The 27,621-nt window shown below is 39.5% G+C and overlaps 1 protein-coding gene and 1 long non-coding RNA gene across 6 annotated transcripts in view; one reads left to right on the top strand and one right to left on the bottom strand.

Annotated features, from left to right (window-relative positions):
• Positions 1-27,621, top strand: part of sog (chordin short gastrulation) — a 101,103-nt gene that overhangs the window by 6,441 nt on the left and 67,041 nt on the right. For 2 of the 5 annotated variants that reach the window (XR_004464826.2, XM_033341447.2), the window contains exon 1: positions 13,015-16,325. Coding sequence is in view for 4 of the 5 variants with exons in the window: in XM_033341447.2 (XP_033197338.1) it covers positions 16,199-16,325 (127 nt within the window). In the remaining variant the exon portion in view is untranslated. The other 3 variants (XM_076625730.1, XM_076625666.1, XM_076625692.1) reach the window with 3 other exon arrangements.
• On the bottom strand, positions 6,508-11,178 carry LOC143305124 (uncharacterized). The gene is made up of 3 exons (XR_013061820.1): positions 9,432-11,178; positions 7,270-9,342; positions 6,508-6,735 (listed from the first exon to the last, which is right to left on the bottom strand). It is a non-coding gene; the product is annotated as an uncharacterized LOC143305124 (long non-coding RNA).

Below are 27,621 nucleotides of genomic sequence, written 5' to 3'. Positions count from 1 at the left end.
TTTCACGTCTAACGAGCGTCGCCCTGTGGCATGGGTGTTGCGGGACAAATAAGAAGGGCGGGGAAACAGAAAGATGAGATTGAGCCGGTTGGTCGTTCAACCGAGCCAGTTACAACGGACGGCGCCCATGATCCGGTTAGTTTGGTGAGGAACGTGAGAGTAAGTCGCCCCTGGAGCAAGAGGAAGTAAGACAAATAAATATTCACTAGCGAATGAGAAAGAGAGAAAGACGAACAAACAACAAATGAAAAAAACACTAGGAGGATACGGTGAGATTGGCTAGCGAAACAAGGAAGGAAGACAAGAGTTGTTGGAAGAGAAAGAAAGAAAAAAAAGCACAATGACGATAGTAGAGAGGTATAGCGTGAGAGAGACGGGGAATGTGTGTTTGAAAGAATCAAATGAAGCGGGAGAGTGGAAAACGTAGGAAGAGGAATGAAGGTGGCAAGATTAGTTGGGAAACGAGTAGGAAAAAGAGGGAAGATACTAGTACGTCGGATACGTGGGATGGATAATACTTCCTTGGCGCGTGTAATGTACTCGTCCGGCGGCGCCGGCGCCTGCATGCATGTTCTTTTTCTCTATCCCACGGTGAGTATTTCGCTTTTTGTTCCTCTCTCTCTCTCTCTCTCTCTCTCTCTCTCGCTCTCTCTCTCTCTTAGTGAGTGCAGCGTATTTATAGTGTATTATTATTGTAGTATGTTTACGCGACATGACACAGATTCCGCAGCGACGCCCCCTGGGAAGCCTATATGGTAATGCCCGGTCCAGTGTGCGCCAAAATCTTCGAGCCGCGTCTAAGAACGAGGTTATGGTTGATGTTATGACGCACGACTTTACGTAGCTCCGAGATCGTTTATTCTCGGTTTGAGAACGATAAACGAACATTATTAGCCATCGATTTTCGAACGAAAGGTTATCATTGCGACACACGGAGACGCCAGTTACGCATATTCGAGTCCTTTAATTAAGTCGTACGGAAGGGGACAAGGACAACGAACGTCGGCGCACGCGCTGCTTTCCCATCGATGTTTATGGTAATGTTGTTTGACGGTGTTACCATGATCGCAATACAATTACGGTGGACTAAATTGCGTCGTTGTTTACGTTTTCACTGTTATTACTTGATACCCGCGTGATCAAACGAGATACGAAAAAATCGTTAACCGAAAGTATGTGGGGTTACGCGAGAAGTGTACATAACCTCGTAAACATATAAAAATTGTTCGGTGCCTAGTCGTATGTTTTGGTTAGGTTGTCAGCTTACATGGTGATGAAAGCCGTGACTCGTGTAGTTATTTAGCGCGACGGCGACAAAACCTAGTGTTTACTATCGATCAGAAGGAAGATGAGAAAAAGAAAGAAGAAACAGGGACAACGAGACACGACGTCAGGTCTGTGTTCATTTAAATTTTTCCTCTTGGGCGTCGTAATTAATTGACCTCATTGCTGACAGCGCTCAACTGTTTTTATTCCGATCGCTTATCAGTAATTAATTTGCCTGAACGTCGTAAATAAAACAACACTATCGCCGAGAGGACTTTTTTCCTATTCAAGTTCTATACTTTACATATGCATTGAACCTTTTCTTATTTTGCTTTATATGATTTGTAAACCTCGTTTCCACTAAAGCAACATCAAAGAATTTCTTGTCGCCTTTAGTTGCTATATATTCCACAATATTTTCAACAAACAGTAACTTACAGAATTATTTTATCCACACTGAAGCAACACACGGTGACTTTTTCAAAAGAACAGCTGAACTGTAACAAAAAATTACTCGACGTTACTTCAGTGGAGATGAGGCTTTTGAATGCAGACTTTCTGGATTGATTTATTGTTTATCCATATCGATTAACCATAATGTTCGATCGATTCGTTCGAAGAGCTAACCACATTTTGGACCGAGATGACTTCTCTTCGTTATATTTTTACGCGTAGATTATTTTTTTGGTAGGGAATTTTCGGAATATCCAACACACAGATTTATCATTGCGAGTCCTTGGAAGAGATTGAAGTTTGCCTTACGGTTATTACGACCGCGAGATATCCCCGAAATACATATAAGTGATCGTGGCGCCGCCCTCGTTCCGTTGTGACTAAAGATTCGCGAGGCTGTGAATAGATCGGCCATGAACAATAATAAATCATTTTGGTCTCGAAATCGGTCGATCCTGATGAGCTGCAGGAATACATAATAAGCGACAGCTGATCCACTTGTTTGTTGTCCTATCGTCGCGTCGCGTCGCCCTGGGTTCATGACAGCGTATAAAATGAGATCGACAGGGTTAATGGTCGATTGGTTTTACGCGGGGAACGTATTTAATCGGATTCAAGCGTGTTCTCATCGTGTCGTTGTTCCGTTGTCGGATAGCGTTCATCGTGTCGTCCGACAAATCAACAGGTTAGATTCTTAAATAGTAAAGGAAACGAAAAAAATTTATTTTTACATGATAAAACATTTCTTTTAATTAACACAAACTACGCAACTACAGAAAAGTAAATTGCCAATATTATTCAATAGACTGCAAATATTTATGGGTAACATGAATGTACAAAAATATATGAAATGCATATACATAATTTGCAAGAATATATTATATTAGATGCTGAAACAAATCTTCAATTACTTACTTTCAATAATAACTAATTACTTTTGATAAACATCTACAGTTTATCAATCAGTAGTTAGTTATTCAACTATTATTCATAAAATCACAGAAAAATATTTTCTATTGAACCATAGTAGACATACATTGTGATCTACTGCATAATGCATCAACTATCGTTTAAGAAACTTCCTATAGAATTAAACTTTAAGGAAAGCATAATATTTATTCAAAAGTATGCTTGTATCTTTTAAGTGGTCATTATAGACATCTATCATATGCAATGAACCATTGTCAAACCATCATTTATCCTAACCTCACTTATTAATCCACGAAGGCAATTTAACGTCTATTATTTGGTAATTACGTCACGCTAAAGCAAACAATCGGAGTTGTCGTTTCCTGTTTGTTTAAATTCACTGGTAGAGGGCCCTTTGTCCGTCTGGGGCCGGGTTCGATTTCAGAAATTTGCGTAACTGGCTTGGATCCAAGGCGCACCGACGACTTATTGCAGTGGAGCGGATGCAGCCGCTCTCGGTCAAAACAGAAACACGCAGAGCGACTGCGCCCGATCGCGGTCCCTTTGCGTCTGTATTTTCGAGAAGTGCGCGCGAATTCCACCGATAAATCATTCAGACGGCGCTGTGAGAGGAATGTCAATCGCGGCGCGGTTACCTACACGTGTTTGTGTTCTTTTCAAAACATTACTATTTAATATATTTCTGTACACGAAGAACGATATATGTACGTCTGCAGAAGGTGCATATGTGTATTTTGCAGTTTTCATTTCATTTTCGGTCTCACAGTTTAAAGAACTATTAACCAAATTACCTACCATTGCTACCAATAATGTAACATTAAAGGATTGCATTAGTCAATGATTAATTCATTTAAACATTATTCAAAGTGCTAGTTATTTGATAAGTTTGAAGTTTTAATAGTGGAAACTTTTGCATGAACTTCGATCGTTTCATGTTAATACCCAAAAGATGAGGATTCGAAATTATTTTATATTTTCTCTAGAAAATAAAAAACTTGGTAAAAGAAACATATTAATGGACACCTGGTTATATACATTACAGTTAATACACCCTTCATTCACAGACGCGCACTCTTTAACCTTAGATCCTTGAAACTCATTTAATTTTCATTCTTATTACCAACACTCATTCATCCAGTACAAAATGCATAAGCATGTTAACGTCTGAAAAATTCCAGATTCCACGACGCATTGCGATAAAGGACCGATGATGGAACATTCACCGTCGGCATTCACCGACCATACTGTTTACCTGAATGAACGAACGTTCAGGGGAGGGGGAGGAAGTATTTTCAAGAATCGCCAGCGTGTATCGCGTTGTGGTTGGGCAGAGGTGTGCGGGCAGGTGTCTCGACCGAGGCGCCGGAAGGTCGTAAACCGTTTCGGATCACGAGGTCTCTACCGAGCCTCTCGGTACCGAGCGGCTGGACATTATTTACACCTCGTGGCGCGCTGTAAAATCGCGTATACACTCGTGTTCCCTCATGCTGTCCACGCCTGAACGCAGGTTCATTTAAATTGCATTGCAGTCGCAGGACGACCGTTTCGATTCTCTCTCTCTCTTTTCTTTCTTTTTCTCTATCAGTTTACATATAGTAGAGGTTCTTATGAAAGCTTTTTCTGGATTATGGTAATGAAATGAAATCTCAGAGCCCTCTCATAGTCTGTAGATAAGACTTAAAAGAAGGAAATGTGTTACAAATATACAATATATCAAATACAAAAAAGTTCTACTATGTATACTTCACATTAACACATTCGGTTCTACTAAAATGCTATTGTCCAACCTACATTCTTTATTGGCCAATGTTATTTTTTGTTTAAACAATAATACTTATCTCAACACAGTATCCGTTAGGTTACTTATCTTCCTTAAGGCACTCTATTAAAAATTGAAATACGTATAACCATTTAACAGCATTACTTACTGAATACTGAATCAACAAAGAACACCCATCGTAGCATTGAACGTACTAAACGTGCTTCCGCACTCGGCATCCGGATTATCTTCATTCCATAGCTACCCAAAAGTAACCATCAAAAGTTTGGTCCAGGTAAAACTACCGTCGTTTACTTTCTTACATTACCTTAGTAATGGTAACTTTATTCATCGAACCTACGGGGCCCGCAGTTCAGTTTTTCGTAGAAGCGACTATTGTCTCGGAGATTAATGGTGCTGCGCGAAACCGTTCGTCCTGCAGACGTACAGACCCGAAAGATTTCGCTCCTTTTGTACCCTTCTCTGTTCCGTTTCCTTCACGACGACTACAATCGTAGGGTGGCCGGCCTCGTTTCAATTCCCATTCAAAAAATGGCCTCCTCGAAGCTTCGTTTCGAGGGTTGAATTCTGGCTCCGGTCTCCACCCGCTCCCCTCGGCCTTTTCACGCGCGTGCCCGTTTCTCGGGGGACTTGTTAATTGTCGGACGAAATTAATCACCCGGTACCCCGGCTCGCCTTTTGTATACGGCGAGCTCGTGATTCGCTCGATTTAACGCGTTCCATTATACGGTCTCTTGGATGGAAGAGAATTGATGTGAGATGAAGATAGAAGTGGTGAAAAGGAAATTATGGCGCGTCGTGGGATCTAAATGGCGCTGGTGATGTTTTGTTGCTAGGTCTTCCTGCAGATGGTGCCTGCTACTTTGGGGTAAGTGTAAATGGATGAAATTGTTAATAGAATAGACGCGATGAAATTGTATTACTAAACTATGGATGTTTACGCATTTATGGGAAATTTAAAGATGCTAAAATGCGCAAGATGCGTACATAACGCGTAAGACTAAATATCCGAAGTGTAATAATCGTTATATAGAAGTCAATTATTATAGGTTATTTCTTTCATTCTCTTAACAAAAATATAAATCTGTGTAAACATCCGCAGTCTAGTTATTATTATTTGTTTGAAACACATTGTTATGCGTATTCATATAGGTTTAGTCCTATATAAAGGCTTGAAAATTTCTAATAAAATTTTGACAGTTTTATGAGTTTGATGAATGCAATAGAACTTCGTTTATATGGAAGTCCATTTACTTGAACGAAATTTTAGTTACGATTTCAATGTCCGATTTCAATGTCGTTCATTTTGTCGTGCGTCAATTAAAATTTATATTTTTGAAAAGAGGTCGCGGGCGAGATCGAGAAGAGAATTTTGAGAAAAAGGCGGCACTTAGACGCAGAGGAACGCGCGTCGACAGACAAATATTGCTAAACCGACGTTTATTATTGTCCGTAGACGACGTGCACGATCAATTCGCCATATCTCGGCCGCTTGATCTACGATCTGCGACAGCGATGCACGAAATCGTGTATGTTGCTGTTGGCCCGGATTCAGATAAATATTTATGGTCGATGAAATAATTTTACTAGCGCTATTTTTTCCCCTGTGAAAGATCTTTCAGATATAGTGGAATCTTCATACTACAGCTCTTATATCTAAATTGAACTACTAAATATCAATAGCAATTTATGAAATTATCTATAAGTCATCTATAACACTATGTTTTCCTATAGAATTTAGACCAAAGACAAAAATGTTTTCTAAGATATATGATCTTAAATTAAAGCATCAAACTTTAATAACAATTACTGCAACTACGCCTATATCCTATGTTTTTTTTACCAAGATTAAACAAAGATTAGGGCATAGGAGCATTTAAGCTATAGTCAGGTTTCAAATTAAAGGATTAATTAACAGTGGCAACTGATGTAATTACAGCTGGAATTATAGATAGCATCTTACATTTTCTCTACTGATTAATTAAAAGCACAGTAATCTCTAAGGTATTGTTACATCTTAGTTTAAAGCTCTAAGTAATGTAGAATTTAAACCAGAAATAAAGTATGAGAGTCTAAAAAAATTTTTTTTTTATTTATTTATTTATTTACATTTTACAATTTGTCCAGTAGGACATTTGGTAAAATATTATAGCTTAGTGGTGTAATAATATAACATGTGGATGGCTACCCACAGTGGGATACCATCTTCGAATTTGATTGATTTATTTCTTTAGTGTGGTGAGTGTTTGTATGTTAGGTTATGTCCTTTGTGAGATCTGTTGGGTGTTTCCTTTTTAGTCTTCAGTCTAAAAAATTAAATTCTAAATTAGAATCTCAAAGAAATAGAATACAGTAAGTATACCAAATACCTAGCAAATATAAAATTATATTCATTTTATTATAATTCTATTAAGTATCGAAAAAAGGTCGTGGGGTTTATTCGTTAATAATAACAACAAATCGAATTTCGTGCAGTAATTGATCAATGTAATGTATGAAATTGGTTTCAGCGGAAAGTTTAATCTTCGTAGTTGGTATACATGCTTTGCTATTTTCAATTGTTTTAACATGTCGTTGTCGCGTGGCAGTAAACATAGATAGCTAGCAGTTAGAAATTCGTTCTTTCTTCTTTTACGTGTTTAGATTTGGATATACAGCAGCAAATGTAGCAAGATGCATTTGTAGTATACGTAGGGAAGGTGTTGTTAGGGAGAAGACAGCACAAAAATGGTTTAAACGGTTCAAAGAAGGAAATGTATCGTTAGATGACGAGCCAAGTTCACAAAGTCCATTTGTCATCGAAAATGAGAAATTGAATGAGTATATGCGTTCAAACTTACGAAACAGATGTTGAGATGCAACAGCACCTTGTCTACATACATTATAAATGCGTTTTGCTACATTTGCTGCTCTATATCCAAGTTTAAACTTGTAAAAGAGAAAAGAATTTTTTAACTTGTCACGAACCATATTTACTTCCACGTGATCAACGAAATGACGAAACAATTGAAAGCAGCAAAGCATGTATACCAACTGCTGAGATTAAACTTTCTACATGGACTAATTTTACGTATTACATTTAGCCATTATTTTTTATTATTATTAATTATAAGTAAACTGTTATCCTTAATTGGTGTTATAGGCATTTCTCTTCTCAGGAGTCTGTTTCCCCAGAGAATATATATAAACTTTAATATTTGATCATCGTTGAGACTTTCCTATGTCATTGAAACTACTTATGTATATTCAAACTTGGTCCAAACCATAACCTATAAAATATAGAAATTACTATTTATCAACCATATAAATCTCCAATTCTAAATAGCTTTCCACTAAAAACATGCTTTAAACATCATCTAAAATACTTTCCTAATCATTAATTCTTGTATTTTACAGTAGTAAATGAAATATAATTGAAATAGTAGTAGTGCTCTATTTGTTCAGTAGTATAACAGTATCCTTGGTCTGGCCGGTTCATTTTCTTTTCTCCCATTCGTGCGTATCGCTTTTCATAGTGTTTGGAATTTTCAAAGACTCGTAACATCGCTTAAAAATGCATAAAGCATACTCCTTATGAAATTACATTGGCGGATAGGTTAGAAAGGAGGAACAGGCAACAGGCTTTGGAATTGATCGCTTTCGTAACATAGCTAATCTCACAGAAACATTTTATTCGATGTATAAACGTGCATTGCTTCACGTGTACATAGAGTCCACTGAATCTAAATGGTGTTTTATACTTCTCAGTCAGTGTCCAATAAAATATCGATGGTGTAGCCGATCTGGCTCGCCTACTGAGCCTTCAGCAAAGGCAGAAGGGTATTAATGTCATATTAATTTCGCCTCGTGCATTTTGTGAAAACCCCTTATTGATGTCATGAAACTTTGTCTATTAATATTATGCTCCCTTTTGGATATCTACTTTAATATTGAATATTTAGAGCTTTCTCTTTCAACACATACCTTTAACTTGGCAAACCTAATGAATTTAATATTTTGGTAACTAGTTTACTATTACTATTATCATTATTTTACTCTCTTAAACAATTCCAAATTTTGTAAAAATAATTCTTTCCATTTGTTTCAACCTTCTTATGACACTCTTCAAAAATGGAAAGTAATTGCAAAGTCCAGTAGTATAGTTACTACTAGTAAATATAATCCATAGTTATAATAAATATAATCCATAAAAATACTTCTATGATTCATGATCCTATAATCTATAAAATCTACAAAAATCTATCAAAATTAATTTGTTTATCATACGCACAAACATTTTTGCTTTCAAACGTGTGCATTGATATAACCTATCCACGATAAAAAAAGATAAGCCATAACAGTGGCAAAAGCGGAAAGGATCAAATAGTGTTCAACGTGAATGTTGTTACCAGTCGAAAAGAGGCATCTACATTTGGCGTGCACCGACAATACATACCTCGCTCCCCACATTCCACGACGAGTTGACAATGAGCATTGTGTGTCTCCAGCGCGTTATAGGTGAGCACCGGCGGGACTTAACCTTATTTCTCGGTCCTCGTCCATACCCGGTTACGAAAAGGGATATCATTGTTAGAACAGACAGCAGAAGGGTCTACGAACTACGAAACGTTACATCCGTTCATCGAGCGTTGAATAGATATACTCTTCTCTCTTACACGTTCATTCCTTTTTCTTGTTCTCGTTGCATCTTGTGGTTCTTCTTGTGGGCCACCCGAAGTCGCCAAGGAATCTATTAGATTTGTCATAGCCGTATGCTGTGAATAGTTGTCGGTCAGGTGATCCTTTTACACCTATCTATTTTTCTCCTTCTTCCATCTTTTTTCTATCTTGTTTTCTGTTTCTTTTCTCTTCCCATCTTCATCATTTTCGTCTGTCGTTGTTCATCTTTTCTCCACGCTCCGTCAATTCTGTAGCTGTGAATTTTATCATTTTTTAATCACCTTCTTTAGTTTGATCTCATTTATCATCCTCTCATCTTTTCCCTTTTTCTTTATCATTTTACCTCTGTATCTCTTTCTCATCATTTCTTTTATCTCTTCTATCTTTATCACGCGTTTTTGTCTTGTACCGTCTCCATATTTATCTGTTTTATCAACCTTATGATCACTTTTCCTATAATACTGATGCACTTGTCTTTTTTAATTGCTCTTTCATATTCTAATTTCTAAAAATTTGACAAATCCAGAATTCGATTAAAAACGCCGCAAAGGAATCTTCGATGATTCCACGAAGTAATTGAACTTCTTCTTGTTTCATTCGGCGTGTGGTCCCGCGCAAATGATCCTCTCTCGAACGCCACCGTGGGCGATACGCTCCAGCCGGCCACGATAGGGCATTGAAATAAATCATTTCGTGTCCTTTTGTGCGCCACTGGCACTCCAGCATCGCCTGTCTTTTCTCCTCGCTATCTGTGGTTTTGATCTTCGACTGCACCTCGATCGGAATCTCAATTCGCACTATTTTTATTCCATCGTACATTAAATTTCTTCGCTGATACTGGCAAAAACTTTCTTCGTATCTTTCTTGTTGTCTTTCGATTTTAAAATGAACAATTTTTACGGTAAATCACGAATGAAATAGTAGAGATAGAAAATAGTGATAAAAGATTTGATAGGTTAGGTTAAATGTTGCACTTTTTGGTTTTAATGCAGGCATCAGTGTATTAGATTAGATGTAAAGATGACGAATATAAATCTTTATAGTATTAGTTGCACCTTACAGTTTTATTTCGAGGATCGTATCAGGGTCGAAGTCAATGTGTCTATTTAATGAAGTGGCTACCGAAAAACATTCAAGATATAATGGAGAGCTACAAAATTAATTCCTATGCGTGTATGATGTAATCAGCTCGAGTATTCTTGTTGACAATGACACGATTCTTCGTGAATCATCTTCGATAATTATTTGCAAAATAGGAAATTCTTTGCGAGTATTACAATCCTTCTTTGTATCACGTAATGATTTTCTTAAAACATCCTTTTTTATACATATCTTTGAAAATGTGAAGATTTTTAATTTTTCTATGTTCCACGTTTCTATTTTTTTTTTTTTTATTTTTTTGTTTCTGTAATACAAATAAAGTAATTAGAAAATGAAGAAATTAGGAAATAAAGGCGACCCGAATCGCAAGCTTTTCCTTAACCATCTCATGGTCCGAAGTCAAGTGTCAACCAATCAGACGCGAGAGATGCAAGCGCGCGAGGGATTACCTTCGATTCGGTGCGCATCAGCGGCGCGCACGAAACGTGTCAGAGACGCGTAAACGTCGTCGCGGGGAAGAATCACTGCGCGGTTTATCGTCGGATTAGATGTTTTATTGCCGTAGCTCGGTTCCGAGGCGGTCCTCGAAAAACGACAAGAAAAATAATAATAAAAACATCACGCGTCTCCGTGTCCTCCGTTTCACGCATCAAGAGGAACAAGGATAGAAGGAGAAAAATAGTACAGGGGAGAGAAAGAAAGAAACCGCTCTCCGGCGGTCTGTTCGCGAACAAAATCTGCCGTAAAATTCGTTTCGTGGCGGAAGATATTTTTCCTGGAAATGAATTCACCGAGCGTCGTCCACGACGAATGTGCATCCGGCTTAATGCCCTGCTGCAGAACGAAGAATGCCGCAGGTATCTCACGTGGAATCTGCGAAAGCGTCGTCCCCTCTCGCCTTCGAACGCGAGACGACGCAGCCTCGGCCTCTCTTCGCCATTTTTCTTTTCTCACCTTAAGGCCTCACACGCTCACGCTTCTCTCGCCGGTTCCCCCTACCACTCCCATTGCGCGCCCCACCCCCCACCACACCCCCTTCGCGCTCCGTCGTCACCGCAGCCCCCTCTCTATCTTTGTCGTTCCCACCACTTTTCCCCATCGCTCGATCCCTCTCCCTCTTACAAGTTGTTCTCTTCTCTAGTCGACCGTGCATGGGCAAAAAGTATAACGGCGCGACGATGAGACGGCCGCGCCACGATGTCGACAGACTGTCCTGCGAATTTTTACAAGCCGCTTAGCAATTAGTCACCCCGTCTTAGGGACTATTTCGTAACGAGTTTGCCGCTGCTGGTCCCGTCGGTGGAACACAAGACCCGGCGAGGTGGAGAATACAACACTCCTCCGTGAATCTTTTCTTCTCCTTCCTCTTTCTCTCCCCTTCGTTTCTTTTTTTTCCTTTCGTTCTCTCCGTTCTTGCCGGTGGTTTCGAATCTGTATCCGGTCGATCTTTGGTGTTCGAACTGCCGAATAAAGAACGAAAAAGAAACCGTATTCCTTTCGAGAACACCCTTCGCCATTCTATTTTTAGATTTCGAACGAGATTCGGGGGAGCAACACATCGAATCGTGGTATGCCCCGTGTTGTAATTTTTGGGAAGGAGAACGTAAGACGTACCCGCAAGGGATGACACTGAAATAAATCGCGAATTACACTTTGCTGATTGATTCGTAAGATTCGTAGATATAGATTATGTGTAACTAGCAGTTTTTTTACGTATGCGACGGGTGTACGTGCGGATTTGCATCGTACGCGCGTCGAACGCATTTAACGTCTACGTCATTTCAACGCGTGTCATGAATCAACGAGAACCGAATGGAAACCACCACGATCGCGCCTCCATTCACGACATTACGCTCGGCTCATTGATGTATTCCCATGGATACTTATCTCTTTATCTGGGAATTCCTCTTTGTTGCTGAACACTTTCGCAAAATAATCACGACATTCTATGCCCTCCGTTTCCATCGCGTTAGATCATTGCTGTAAACAAAAAACGGCACAGAATTAAGTCGTAATGTACCATTTTTTTACGGAGCTTCGCACGTCAAATCCGTGTCCAGGTCTGTCATATTCCGTTGTTGGTGCATAAAATAGTCATCAATATGTATTAAGAACAAACGTAAATCAAAGGTCGTGTAGCTGTTTCAGCTATCATGAGATAAACTCTGTGAACTGAAACGACTGTTCTTTTACTTTATTTAAAAAATGTTCTATTTCATACTTCATTAAAATATATTCACTAAAACATATTTCATTAAAATATAGATACGTTTCAACGTCATTGGACGTGCTGCTCTCTAGATTGTTCTCTAGATTGAATCGATCATAAATTTAATAAATCATAATTTGGAGAGACAATGCATGCATGTGTTTGTTTACACTCGTTCTAAAAGTATTATCTTTCGCGTTGTTCTCTGCCAAATAGTAACCACATTCGGAATTATTTATACTCATAGGGAGATTTAGGGAAGGATTTAGGGATTTTAGGTTTGGGGGAAAACCCAATTGGGTATTAACTTGTGTACAATACAATTGTATACCACTTCTACGAGTGGTACTTACATATAGATAGAATAGAAATTACCCTAACCTCTCTGATATTAGTCAATATACAAATAGTATAGGTGGAAACATTTCAAATATAATTATGAAAACGTAAAAAGTGTGGATGAACAACGAAACGGTAAGAAGTTACGTTTCATACTTGCCACTCTCTGATACTGGTGTATACCCGCCGCGTTCAGTGGTGCACACTGGTTCCGTGGTGGTGGTGCCAGGAGCCTAGCGCGATGGTGGTGGAAATCGCGATAGTGGTGGTGGCGCTGTGGTAGGGGAAGCACCCACACGCGCGGCGTACTCTCGCACACCTTTTGGACAGAGCATAGTCATTCGCGACACCCACCGCGATCGAGGTATCACACGAGCGGACGACACGAGTTCTTTCCGTTTAACCCCTGTTCTTCTCTTTCTCTTTTTCTCTCCCTCTCTTTGCCGTTTCTTTCCACGTGTATATATGTACGTGTACATATATACACTTATGCACCTCTCGAGCGACGACACTCTGGCGAAAAGAAACTAACCGTGGCCACGCGAACACTTTGTATCCTCTATGTATACGAAACCTGTGTATATATGTATGAGTATGTATATATATACATATACACATACATACATGCATATAGGGATATATAAAGGAAATATATGTAAGCGCACGCGCGCACACTTGCACAATATACTGTACATCGAGCATGTAAACGCGTACGCACACACGTAGATGCGAGCACGGGTCCCGGTGCGGCAGCGTGGTCGGCTATCCCCATAAAAGCGACGGACTCGACCGGCCTGCGGACAGTTGTCATCGTTGGCTACATCGGCGCAACGTGTCTCTTTGCGCTCTAACCGTGTTTCGACTGTTTATCGAAATATATCTCGGGGTGATAACCTCTTCGAAACGAGACGAGAGTTCCGTATACGCTTTTCATCACAGGATATCATCCCCTAATTCACGCGTGAACCCTCGCGGCGAGCTTGCACACTATTGAAAAGGGACATGAAATGTACGCGTTTCTCGAATTCGCGACAACAGATAGCAATCGAAGATAAATAGTGAACAAAAGAATGCGAGTGCGAGCGAATGATTGTTCGGAGAATTGTATTATGATCGCGTGATCGAACGACTGATTGATCGAAGACGACTGAGAAAAAAGACGTCGATAAGATCGACTGTTCGTCACTCGTTTATAGATAACGCGAACGATATCTCGGAACGATCGTTGCCGAAATCTGACGCACTTATATATACCCGTTGACTTGATCTGTTTTATGAGAATCTAAATTAAGAAATAGCGTGAATTGGATTGATATTTCTACTTTCTTTCGTTGGTGGTCACGGTATACTACACGTGGTTGAAAACTATTATAAGAGAAGAAGATACGAGCCGGTAATACCGAGTGCAAGCGCCAGACAGAGCGACGCTTCCGCGGGCAAAGCCGTGTCCTGTCTCGTCTTTCGTGTGTATAGGACAACCCACACGGTCACGCGCGCGCACGCTCGAGAGTGTAATAGAGACACGTATATAAGTACGTGGAGTGGCACACGTACCGGTAGACGAGGCGCGCGTGCACACGCGTGTACGAAAGCGAAAAAGCGATTCGTCGTGGCGCAAGCGCGAAAGCAGAAGCTTTTTCGAGCGAGCCAGCCGGAGGAGAGAGAGACGGTGGTGCCGATGATCAGATACATCGGATTCAGTGGCGGCACGGGCGTAGAGAGCAAGTCGAGTAACAGCTTCCCACCAGTCAGTCACTCACGATCGACTAGTCAGTCACGGCAGTCACGCGCCGACCGTGTCAGACGCACGCTGGTCTGTTGGTTCGCGTGGAAAGAGGCCGGTCAAATAAACCGAGATCTAAACGGGTGAGAGACAAAAAGGATTCAGTGTCAACGTCGTTGATTGTAAATCGTGCGACCGTAGTCGGACTTGTTACACTCGATATATACGACGGTGGTATACCACTACGCAGCGCAGGCGCGATGCAACGTTTCACGGACCTCGTCGAGATTCGGTGTCGATGATCACTTTCGATTACAGTGTGAACCGGCGAGTCGAACCAAGGCAATCGTGTATATTCTAAGCGAATCTTATCGGTGTCAAAGACGATCGAGAACGGTGTTCAGCTCTTCTTTGTTGGTACTTTTTCAAACCGATGAATCCAAATTTGTTTTGGAAATCGGTTACCTAGGATAAAGTCGCGGTAATCCCAGGAGGGATAATCGTGTGGAACCACCGTATCAGATGCGCATACCGGCGTTGTTGAACCGCGAGGAAAGGGACGACGACAACGCACACGGGGCTCGTAGGTTAAGAGAGTTAGTGAGGTGCGGAGGTGCGTGGAAGAGTGCGCCGGTTAAAATCGTGACAGAGGGAGGAAGAAGAGAGAGAGAGAAGAAGTGGCAAGCGCACGGTACGACTCGGTCGCCTCGCTCTTTCGTATCCCTCTCGTCTCGAAACTCGTCGCTCGTTGTGTACCGCCTTATAAAACGCGCGCGCAGTAACACGGAACGCGCGACGACCACGGGAACGAAGAAGAAGAGCGGCGGGGGACAGCCGGAGAGTTAGAGTCGTACGAACTCTCTGTGCACTCGGTAAAAGAGAGAAATAAATAGCGATAGTGCAAAAAAGAGACGGCCAGACGGTGTTCGAGCTGGCTTAAAGGAAAGATAGATAAAGAGAGAGAAAGAATAACGAACCTGCGTGTGTACCTTAGCCTATTAAGCCGTCGGATGCGCTCGTTCAACGTGTCTCGAACGGTGCACGATACCTCGCCGCGTTATCTGCAGTAAATATTGCGGCTAACACACGGCCTCTCTCTGGGTCTGCCGCTGATTGTTTCTAATCATTATCGCACACGTTCGCGACCTGTGTACGCGTACTATCGTCGTCGTGGTTCGTCATTGTCGTCGATTCTTTCGTCGTCATAAACGTTGTCGTGGTAACCCGTCGTTGTGTCATTATATCGGTATTGTTATTGTTCGCGAACGATACTTTTTATAATCGTCATCGGTGTGTTGTCGCGTGGACACGTTATATGCGCTCGGAGAGGAGAGAGAAGAAAAGAAAAGAAAAGAATCGAAGAAGATGATGTGATACAACACACAGTGCCACAGAGAGTGCAGAAAGTTTTGTGCAGTGAACGTTCGTTAATAGACCAGTGGCCGCGGCTCTGAAGAACAGACAGAGAAAGAGCACACGCGTGCAAGATAGAATAGAACGAGACACACAACGTGTGAGGAATAGGTATAGTGAAAAAGAGATAGAAATAGAAAATACGAGTGAGAGAAACGTATTGGCGGAATAGAGACGAAGGAGAACACGCTATATGCGTTGAAGCACCCGTGTCGAGTGCCAGCGACGAGACAGTGAATTGGACATACGCGAGAGTAAGCGTGACAGAAAGAAAGAGGAAAAGGATTCTAAAAGACATCATAAGACTTTTTCGATATTATCAAAGATGCATTTCTACGGTAGTTTATTGTCGATTTTGCTGGTCGTTCTTTCTTGTCCCTTGACTGTTCGTACACGCAGGGTGGCTCCTTTGATAGAGGAAGACTGGGCTAGGAGACCTCATCGCGCCGCCGGTAAGTCGCCATTTCAAACTTCCAATTTCTGATTCGTTCTTTCTTCTAGTTACGCGCGGTATCATGTTTTTCTCTATAAATTATAATTTCATATATCGCAGTAACTGTATGTAGGCATTTTCATTAATTTTCATTAATTTCGTTTGATTAATTCTTAGATAGAGAGTTCTTGCAAATTTTTTGATGTCGATATTTAGTGCACGCTGGTACGTTTTGGCTTGGTGTGCCTTCGGTTGTTGTGATTTCGTCAGAATGCGAGCAGTTTCTTTTCCTTTAAAGGTTAGGGGACGCTCGAAAATACCGGACTTCATCGTGCTCTCGGCCGGCAGTCCGCCGCATTTACGTAATGAGAGAGTCACGTGAAAAAGGCGGGAATCGAACTCCTCTCGATTGTCTACTTTGAATCGGCGCCGCGTTACGCATTCGTCTTCTCTTTTGCCGGCATTTTTGCCGGTGAGTATTTTTTTTTTATTCCGGTTGCATCATTCATAAAGATTTATTCAGTTCTATCTAGCTAGAAAAAGAAACGTTATATTAATGTAATGAAATGTATTTCGAAAAAGTAATAAAAGACGACTATTCATGGATATAACAACCAGGCAGGAAGTAATGTACTGATTCTTAAACACCTCGTACTGACCCAGTTGTAAGAACAAGTTAATGGATGTGTATTGTAGTTGCCGTGCAAAGCTACTGCGCGACGGAACCATGAACCTCGGTCTCGAGTTCGCTCGTTTTTCACACTTGTCGCGTGCTCTTATTTCATCGAACCGAAGGAAGATAGGCTCGATTCCATTAGACACTCTGTATCACTTTTCTATAATCATTCCAGTCGGTTGATTGTTATACTTTGGTATTAGATCGATTCACAAACTCGGTTATTAAATATATCGATTGTTCGATTATTATTATATTGATATGTAGACGAACATTGTGTTTCTTAAATTTTCTCATTTCTTTCCTAATTTCTAATTTATGTTTGAATTTCGTGTCTCGGGAACAACTCAAAATATAAAACTGTTTGATAATCTCATTGAATAGGGAAAAGAACTTCACCATAGTTGCATCATTTTCCTTAAGAGGTTATGTTGAATTTATTTTTCATCCATAGTCATCTATTACATTTCATCCATAGTTATCTATTTACATTTCTACAGTAAAAGAGTTTCATTCGACTCGATTACAATTTGTTGCGTTGTAAAACACACTAAACAATTTGAGTAAAAATTTTTCGAGCGAGGAAATGCGGTTGTATAGCCGAGGATTAATTACAGTTGCTTCTAGATTACGTAGCGTAATACTTACCTTTGATAACGATCGAGTTACCACGAGGTATCGAATTCAGATTGTAGTAATCAATTTAATGAAGGAACACCGAAAAAGTAGCGGGGAAAAAAGAAGAATACAATATCATTTTATTTTGTAAAATCCAATCGTAAAGTTCAATCAAACAGTTAATTAAATTTACCAGTGGGAAGAAAAACAGGTTTTCCCCAATCGGCAGAAAGGGGGTTAGCTATCTGTTGAATGTGTGACGCGTGATGTCCGATAAAAATTCATTGCGCATGCGCACTGTTTGCGCATTTCGCGTGGGCAATATATGTAGTAGTGTGGCGTTAACTGGCCACAAATTTGCTTTGTTAACTGACCGTTTCTCGAAACTTTTCTCTAGTTTTTGAAACTTTTTCGCGTGTCATTTATTTAAGCTTCGATTCAATATTTATTCATTGTAGCATAAAAGCAGGATCCCTTTTCACAATATGTAATCTACTAACTAATAATATTAATAATTGTATAACTCAAATTGTGTCAAATAAGAGAGACGTTAAAATTTGGAATTTGGCAAATTTACTAATAATACTTAACTTGTTTCAGTACAAAGTATACTAAAGAATTTGTTATTACTGGGAACTTACAATTCACGATTAGTGAAATTTTACTAATATTAGTTTGATCGTATACGGGGCCAGTGATATTCAAGAAAAACAATTGTTTTAATTATTCATATCTCACTTACATTTGATGATTTTCTGGAAATGTACATTCCTCGATAACCGATCTGTGGCCATTTAACGAAATTTTGATTAGTGTCCTAATTAAATGATCTCGTGTCAATTAAATACAATTATCGAATCATCGTGTTTCATATTGAATCTTTTATTTACTTTTTCGCGTTATTATTCACGAAATACTCGGATACCGATCGAACATATATTAGAATATATGGTAGTAAGATAAGTATGCGTAATAAAAGTATGCGTGCGCGGTGGATGATCGCGTCGTTGTTTGTCATCGTGGATATGAAGTACGAAGCATAAATATGCCGGTTATAGCGCGACCATGTAAACATATACTTTAGGTAATGATACGGTGCTCGTCGCGTTGACATTTTTGCGACAACGCGTTTCGTGTATCGACTTGGTTAAGTCGGATCGAACCATAGCTCTGTCTATATATAGTAATTTTCTTTTCTGTCCCATCGTTCAGATTGCACATATATCTGAACAGCCGATAACCCGTTTAACTGCACCCACATACCGACAGCGATTTACGTTCGAGTTGAACAACTTCTGAACTATACGTTGACCCGAAACTCGTAAGAGTTAGAAAGAGTATGAGAAATCGTGTGCAAGTTACTAGGGAAAATCTCGTTTAGATATCGATGGTAACTAAAGCGATTTCATCGGACAATATGAATATAGAGCGTTCAACATGAAGATTTTTGAAAATAGCTTATATCCAAGAAATTTTCTTTTCTTCAATCTAATGCTCTGCTGTTTATGTTCAATAATAGACCATTCTAACAACGTTAATTAAATTATTTTTAAGGCATACGTTGCTTCACGAACAATCATAAAATTGTTTGAGAAGCATGTATCTGAATGGAAACACAAGACAATTTTGATATTCGCGCGTACATGATCAGAATCCAAGTGAAATGGGGACAATGTTGGCATTCTGATCTTTTACGTGAGAGTGTGCATGCTACCAGAAGTATCATTGTGTCAGAGCCTTTTAAAAAATCATTACGATGGAATACCATATAAATTCTTTTTTTTTTAATTATTATTTATTTATTTACATTTTACAATTTGTCCAGTAGGACATTTGGTAAAATATTATAGCTTAGTGATATAGCAATATAGCATGTGGATGGCTACCTCCAGTGGGATACCATCTTCGACCATATAAATTCGGCTCATATAATGGATAGAATACAATAGTGCATAAAAGAATATTTAAAATTGGCACAAAAATACGTGTAAAATGCAAAAATATATAAAACATATTTTAGTTATGTTTATAAAAATATTATATGGACTGATATAAATGTTCGTAGTCGGAAATAGTGTAAATAGTATACCGATCAAAAATAGTGAAAATATGACCGAGGGTGTTTCTAATTTTTCATTTCACATTTCGTTTTACCATTCATACGTAGATATCTCAGCACAATACATGTTTACTAATTCAGTTAATCCTAGTTATCGCCCAAACTAGACACACTGTATGTACAATGTACGCATAAAATCACTAAAACTGGACATTTCTCATTTTTCCCCCACCGTTCAAATAAAATTCAGACGAATGGGATCCTATCGTATCTCATTTCTTCCTATTAAGAAAATTTATGTATAACCTATAAACTGATATAACATCTGTATATTTAGATGGAAGCATTGAGAAATAGTTTTTAAAGAACATTTTAGTGTAATTCTTACTATTTGTTGACTTAAGCGTTTCGAGATCTTTATGTGTATCGATAACTATCTAGAAATGGGGCTCGTATTGATACGATGTTTTTCAATTAAAATTAGTTTGAGAATCCGCCCGACCAACTATGCTGTATTTGCTTTTACTTTCGTATTACGATAAGACGACGCACATGCCGGGAATAATGTACCGAAGTCCGTGAGATTCTTTATAGACGTTTGCTGCTTGCCGCAAAGGCACACCATTGGAAACATCACACTCAATTGCGGAATTCTATTTGTTATTACGTGGTGTTTGTCGCATAATTGCGCAATGTTTTTGCAGTTTCGATTGTAAAGCGTATCTCTCGAGCCTTCGCTGGGAGCATCTACGTAGAACAAGGTCGCCTCGTGAATACGTGGTGTTAATTTTTAATAAACCGACAGGGACAATTCCAAAGTTCTCACTTTGTCTTTCCGTGATAAAAGAAGCTAAATCTTTGTTGCAATACATAATCTTGGTTATTTTTACTTGGTGAGCTCGAAATGTTTCTATATACTGCATTTATAATTCATTTTGCACAATATGTAAAAAAATATTTTATAAGATATCCATATAATATTTTTGAATTAATCGTGCGTATTATAGTCTGTACAAAAATAGCAATAGTCTTGTTAATTTCGTAATAATCAAAAGTTGAGAAACTTATGCTATGAATACGACGGTCAAATAAGCTAAGCTACACTATGGAGACTCTTGAAGTGTTCTAAGGAAACAAAGCCAGTATGTATACACATTAAATAGACTTCCTACGTCAGTTCTATATCAGCAAGTTCTAGAGGCAATCAGATTCTAAAAACGAGTAACGCTAATGATTCATAATCTCTTTTTCCTAAAACAATATTTTATTTGTAAATATTATTACAACATTCTAAATTTTCTTATGAAAATAATATAGAATATCTACAAGAATAATAGAGAAGGTGTTATCCCTAATTATTAAAAATAAAAGTTGATTTTCATCTATATCTTTATCTTGTGTCTACATATTATCAGTAAAATTACTATATATGATATTTATAAAATTACAGAAATAAAAATCATTGTGTTTGTTTATTAAAAATATGATTTCAGATTCATATATTTCTTTTAAAAATAAATGTCATGAAGTGATATGGACAAGCATAGTTGGACAACTTTCATTCCGCCGTTCTGTACACAGCTTAACGCGATCTACAACACGAAACTTGGTATCCAGTCGCGTTAGCCCGTGGATCGTCGCAAAGAGAGATCTAAGTGGTTCGTTCTTCTCCTTTATAAGGATCTAGCAGTGTCCAGTATCGTCTGCAGCCTCTCTTTCTGTCCTGTTTCTATCCTTGTCGTACCTTCTAAAGGCTCTGTTACTCTCGTTTCGTACCTGTTCCGCGGCTACTGCCTTATCTAGCTACGTTGCCCGTACACCGTATAGAATCCGCCACCTCGAAAACTGTATTTCATCGCTTGGTCTAAATAGAACGCGAAAACCGTCGATTTTATGTATTGCAAGAACCGAGGCGACGGGAACGAGACAATCGAGTACCTCTAGATACCGCTTTATCGCCAGTGACATCACATTGCAGCACTTTATTCGGTTATCGTGACAACAATAAAAACGGGAGCAACGATATCTCGTCGTGGAGCAAATTAACCGATCATTACCACCAGCATAGTGTGTATCTTAGGCGCCTTGGTTTTGTATAAATCTGACTTAACCTCTACGTTGCGATATTCGATTGTAATGGAATGTTACTGCGCGCGCATTCGCCGAAGGATTCGATTTTAATCGAATTGCGAGTGTAACAAAAGGATCGTATGTTCAGAAATGTAGTAATTTTTATAAAGAATATTGGATTATTATAGCTTCTTTTGTCACCATTGGAACTTATTGAAGCAATATAAATATGCTATGTATTCCATTTTGGAAATTACTCTTCAACTGTTCCTTTTTCCAAATTTAAATGTTCCATAATCTATACTTATATACTCTGTTGTTTATTATAGCCATAGTGATTTTATTCCTCTTAATATGTTTATTTAGATATGAATCATAGGGGATTTCGCGTACTCTTCCAATTGATTTTGCGATACTAGCGATATGCGCGTGAAGTACATGGTAATAGAGTTTGTCTTCCACGAAAATCCAGTCGATTTCCGTCGCCGAAGGGCAACGTATTGCGGAGAAAATCCGTACAGGAAGCTTCGACCATAAATAGAGTTTGTCTTTAGGTTTAGTTTCCTTTAAATCTCAGACGCAATTAAGATAACAGTACAAAGTAATTGTATGGATGCAGGCGGTAGAAGAAAATGTCTTGGAAGCACGTTTCGACCGTTTAGAAGAGAAGGAAATAAAACTGAACTAGCTGTAAATACTGTTGTCGGTCCCAATTTGTAGAATAAAAGGGGAAATTCCGAGACCCTTGGGGACTCAGCTGTTACACACCTGTATGTACCTGCCTGACCTGCCTTGATTGATTTCTGGTGGCCGCAAGGCTAAGTACACGACTACCTGTCGACCCTGATAATTTCTGTATGGATTTCCAGCCGTTTTTGGACACGCGATTCGGTAGCAGGCGCCTTACCTCTTTGTGTTTGGATCTTAGTGCAAACTTTAGTGCGATTAGGTGTTAGGAAAACTGTTTGAAAAATAAACTGTGAAAAGGTTAGTCCTTCAACACCTACACAAGGTGGCAGGTCAGTAGAGATGCATAAATCTTCCTTTCAAATTTCCTGTTGGGCTTCCTTTCGGTATAGCTGGGTAACAGGGAGAAAATATATCTCTTGGATATAACTTGACGTTATTCTGTTTTTTTTTTTATTGTTTACATTCACAATTTGTCCGATTTGGACATTTGGTCCAAAGAATTTTTTGGCTGTTTGATTATTATGTGGGTGGCTATCTCCAGCGGGGTACCATCTTCGTGTTTGCTAGGTTATATCCTTTATGATGTTATTCTGTTAAATACAGAATGTAAAATATCATCTAAACAGTACATAGATGGCATTCGAATCGCTACTACTAACCACGCCTCTGTGTCGCTAATCTCCTTATTTTAATTAATCAAGGTAATCATCTTCCTCATTTTCTTATTTTAAATCGTATCAATTCCTTGTGAACGTAAGTTATCGAACGTAAGTTACTCAATTTGCAGACGATGTATTTGTATAAATTAAGTCGTTCATTGGAACCTTCCGTGTCCATCATGCTTTAGATATATGGTTATCTAAAATCATAAAATAGTGTTCTATCTTTATTATTACAAGAAATTCATTGTATTTCTTCAAGTCACGAGAACGTATCAGAGAGAGAAAGAGAGAGAGAGAGAGACATTGCAGCTTAATTAACTATGAAACTAAGGGCATGATACTCGCAAAATTGAAATACGTGTGTGACTATACTTGACTTGCACCACTATAATTTTCAGCCCGCTATATGTGAACCACAGTATCGAACTTGATTGGCTACATTCTATGTCTACATGTACTTCCTCTTTTCCTCCGCTTTCTTTTTCCCCTGCGGCCACCTGCTTAACGTAGCACGGCCGGCGCTAATCTCAATTAGTCTTTATTGCCGGCTTGGCGACGCCGGACGACGACGATGGGTTTCATGCACGGACGCGGCTTAATGCGCTCGCTGCGACCTCACACGAGCATTCCAGATACGCGACAGGATCGTAGCGAAAAAGAGAGAGATGGAAGAACATCTCGCCGACTCTAGAGAGTAGGACCTGCCTGAATGCCGCCTGGGGCGCTAGTGAGGGTTGTTGATCGAGAATTTATCGGGACTAAGCAAACGGGAGAGATGGATAATTAAAGCGAAACGAGCGGTCGACGCGGAAAAGGTCGGAACTCGGCGTGAGGTCGAAACATGTACGGAGATCGCGACGTCGGTAGGTTAGGCTTTTTTTCCCTTGTCCGAGGTTATTGAAACGTTAGGTACGCGTGTCTGTCACGTAAACTTGAAGGTTAGATGATAAAACAAGAAGGTTGAGTCGTAACACAACTACTGTCTTTATTTTCTAACTAACTTTATTTACTAACACAGCACAGGTTTACTATAATCGAGACTGATTGGAGAGATGTTCACTATTCGTAGGCCGGTCGGCGCATCAAACATAAAAAGAAGATTAAAAAGGAAACACCCAATAGATCTCATAAAGGACATAACCCAGCAAACAAACACTCACCACACTAAAGAAATAAATCAATCAAATTCGAAGATGGTATCCCACTGGGGGTAGCCACCCACATGTTATATTATTATACCACTAAGCTATAATATTTTACCAAATGTCTTACTGGACAAATTGTAAAATGTAAATAAATAAATAAAAAAGAACAATTAAAAAAAAACTATTCGTAGGCTTAGTACTTTTCTATCTAGGTGTTCTCGTCTCATTACGGAGGAAAGCTCGGTGTGGGTGTGCCTTTTTTAATTAACAACGCGGATTCGCTGTTCGCACCTTTCGTTAGGAAAAGTGAGGGTAACGATCCACGATGCCAATAGGCCACGTTAATAAATGAAAATAGCAGGAGGAAGCCTCCTACCAATGTGGCTAGTAGGTGATATTGTTTATGGAAAGAACTAGCTTTTTCGTTAGTCACCTATTGGGTCTTTCTCATTAGGTAACTACCTGCTTTCCCCGTAATTAGTAAGGACGTATAATAACCTAAGGACTGTTTCAAGGACCATCCATAAACAGATAACACTTACAAAAATAATAAATTAAAAGTTTAAGTTTATGGTGGGTCCCCGGGGTAATTGAGGGTACGCGGTGAAGACCTGCGCACATCCGGCCTCTGATATGAATTGACGTTACATGTCCGTCGTTCTTGCTGCTCTCCGGAAGTCGGGTGGGTACGCGTTCGACGGGTCGTTAATACGCCAATGGATGTTTGTATTTGGTGCGTGCACGAAACTGTCGGCATTTTGTGTCATTACGGACAGCATCGTTAATTTACAAATCGATTTACGAGCTCTCATGCACAACCTTGATAACAACTCGCTGTATAGCCTGTCTAGCTCGTCTCGATGACTGTTATTGCACTCGAGACACAAAAAATCCCGACATTCCAGCGAAGAAAAGGAAACGAAGGTCACCTTGAAATCTACCGGCGTGTTTACCGAGAAACCGTGTTTGGTACTCGGTGTCCTACCGAACGACTTCCGGGAGAACAGTTTCTTTGTGTTATTTCAATCGATTCTCGTGGTAGAATTTATTTTATGATTTCTCTACATATAATAAATATAAAAATTATTAGTAACCTAAATAAATTTTTTAGAATCATAGAAACATATGATTACGCACGGAGAGGTTGGAGTGCATAACAGACGCGTGGCTTCCTTTTTTCGAATTTCACGAGACAAGGTAATACGTAGATGCGTTCTTAAAGATTATTTCAATTAATTCTCGCAAACAGAATTTATCTCATAGTTCCTCTAAATATAATTACAGCCAATTTGAATAACTAGATTTATAAAAATATACGATTCTACGCGAAGAGATTAGGGTACGTGACAGATGTATCGACCCCTCTCCAACTTCTTTCGAACTTCATAAGACGAGGGAATAACTGAATGCATGGTTAAAGATTCCCTAAGGTCTCGCGTAAATGGATCTTATTCACGTGCGGCGTAATCTCCTCTTCTCTTTTTCTATCCTTTTCTCTCCTCATTGGTCGGACCCTCTCGAAGTGGCTGCACACTCACCGCGATTCTCGCTACACGTTTCGCGGCTAATTGGCCGCAGCCACGAGGACAACGTGGCCGTTGTGCAGTAAAGAAATTTAGCGAGCCGATGTACGCTTTTAAAGTAGGTAAATCGCGAGTATCGCGTCCGACTGCCTCCGGCGTTGCTGACTTTTAGCGGACGTGTGCATCCGACGATTCGCTATCGTTTGGGTAGGGGCGCTGCTATTCGTCGACCCGCGGTTAGACCAAGGCCTACCACCTTCGTAAAGCGAGTAGTTTGCCCTTGTACGAGGAAGAGAGGCGTGGTAGTAGAAAAACTGTGACGAGTGACGATACATTGTATCGTCGAGATGGACGCGCGCTCTCGCGTGTCAAGAGTCTCGAGTAATAGTCCCTTCACCGTCAAACTTTTTATTTCGTACGACAACACCCGTTCCTCGTTCGCGCGAAACATGATTTCGATACGAATCTCGTGCATGTCTCACATTTATCTCAATTCCTTATTAGTAGACCGCAGATTTTTATACAAATTCACATTGTAAACAATGTACGTAATTAAGAAAATATGTAGAACCTACGTAGAAAATCGTTTTGTCTACTAAATATTGTAGAAAGCACTATACTTTGGATACTTCATATATTTTTTCATATTATGCGCGTTCTGTGCACTTTTGTATCTTCAAATTTTCTATAAATGCATAAAAACCTGCAGTCTCTATTTATTATCAGACCCGAGTCGAGACTCGAAGCTCGAAACTCAATACCTTCTCCTGCTGCCATCTTGCATCTCGAGGTTTGCATAACAACCAATTATCAACGCATGCATTACATCTGAATCGAATTTTAATCGAGAAATCGAGCGTCACGTAGGTTCCACAATTTTAGCTGTGGATCACCTCATTTTTCATTGACGTTGATTGACGCAAATCAGCCGCGGTCGCGCGAGCTTAGGAATTTATATACACACGTAGTGATTTATGGTCCACCCGTGTCGCGCCATGTGTGAATTGATATATACACTGAAACGTGTAACATCGATGGCTAACCAAAAATCTCCCTTCGGATAGTGTGAAATACCGACAAGTAATCGTTTTTTCTACTGAAAGAACAAACAGTTTGGTTAGTGCAATGCTTTTTTATGCTGTATTTATCGAGACTTCAAGGTCGACAATGTTTTCGTGGCTGACATTGAGTGCCATTCCATGACCAGTGATATTCGTGTACTGATTCGTCGTATTGAATTCATTTAAATATTGGCAATTCATTTTTGCATATTTTTCAAATAATAATTGCTATTAAATGTGGCCTATCGTCCATATGTATTATAATCTCCTTATACAATTTAATTATTAAATGATAACCTATATCCTATAATCATTTTGAATAGTTTATTGAAATATGTCCGTATATAACATCCTGTAGGTAAAGCCAGTTTGCGACAGGACGTGAGGTACGCGGTAATCCAATTTTCAATTTGTTACGTCAAAGATTATTTGCGGGACGGCCGTTCCTCTTCAGTCCAGCGCGCCCTCGGCATCTAATCTCCTAACCACAGTGACGTTCTCGATGGCGTACACGCATCAGCGCATCAGCGGCGACTACGATGTAAATTCTATTAGGTTCGTTTCGATCCTATTGTCAGTGGAATACAAATCCAATAATAGAGCGCAGTCGAATAAACAGGGTACGGCTTGTCCTTGATATATCGACCTCCTTACGAAAGCTCGAACGTATTTTTAATTCTCGAAATCACTTGACCAGCGAATACGTGTTTTCTCATATTACACCATCGAGACACGATGGCATGTGTCTCTTTTCTCGATGTTTCCCCCTCTCTTCCTCTCTTTTTATCTATCCATCTCTTTCTGTCTAGTT

The sequence above is a fragment of the Bombus vancouverensis genome, chromosome 1 (genome assembly GCF_051014615.1).
Source record: "Bombus vancouverensis nearcticus chromosome 1, iyBomVanc1_principal, whole genome shotgun sequence".
Lineage (NCBI taxonomy): Eukaryota > Metazoa > Arthropoda > Insecta > Hymenoptera > Apidae > Bombus > Bombus vancouverensis.
This window is presented reverse-complemented; position numbering and strand designations above follow the sequence as displayed.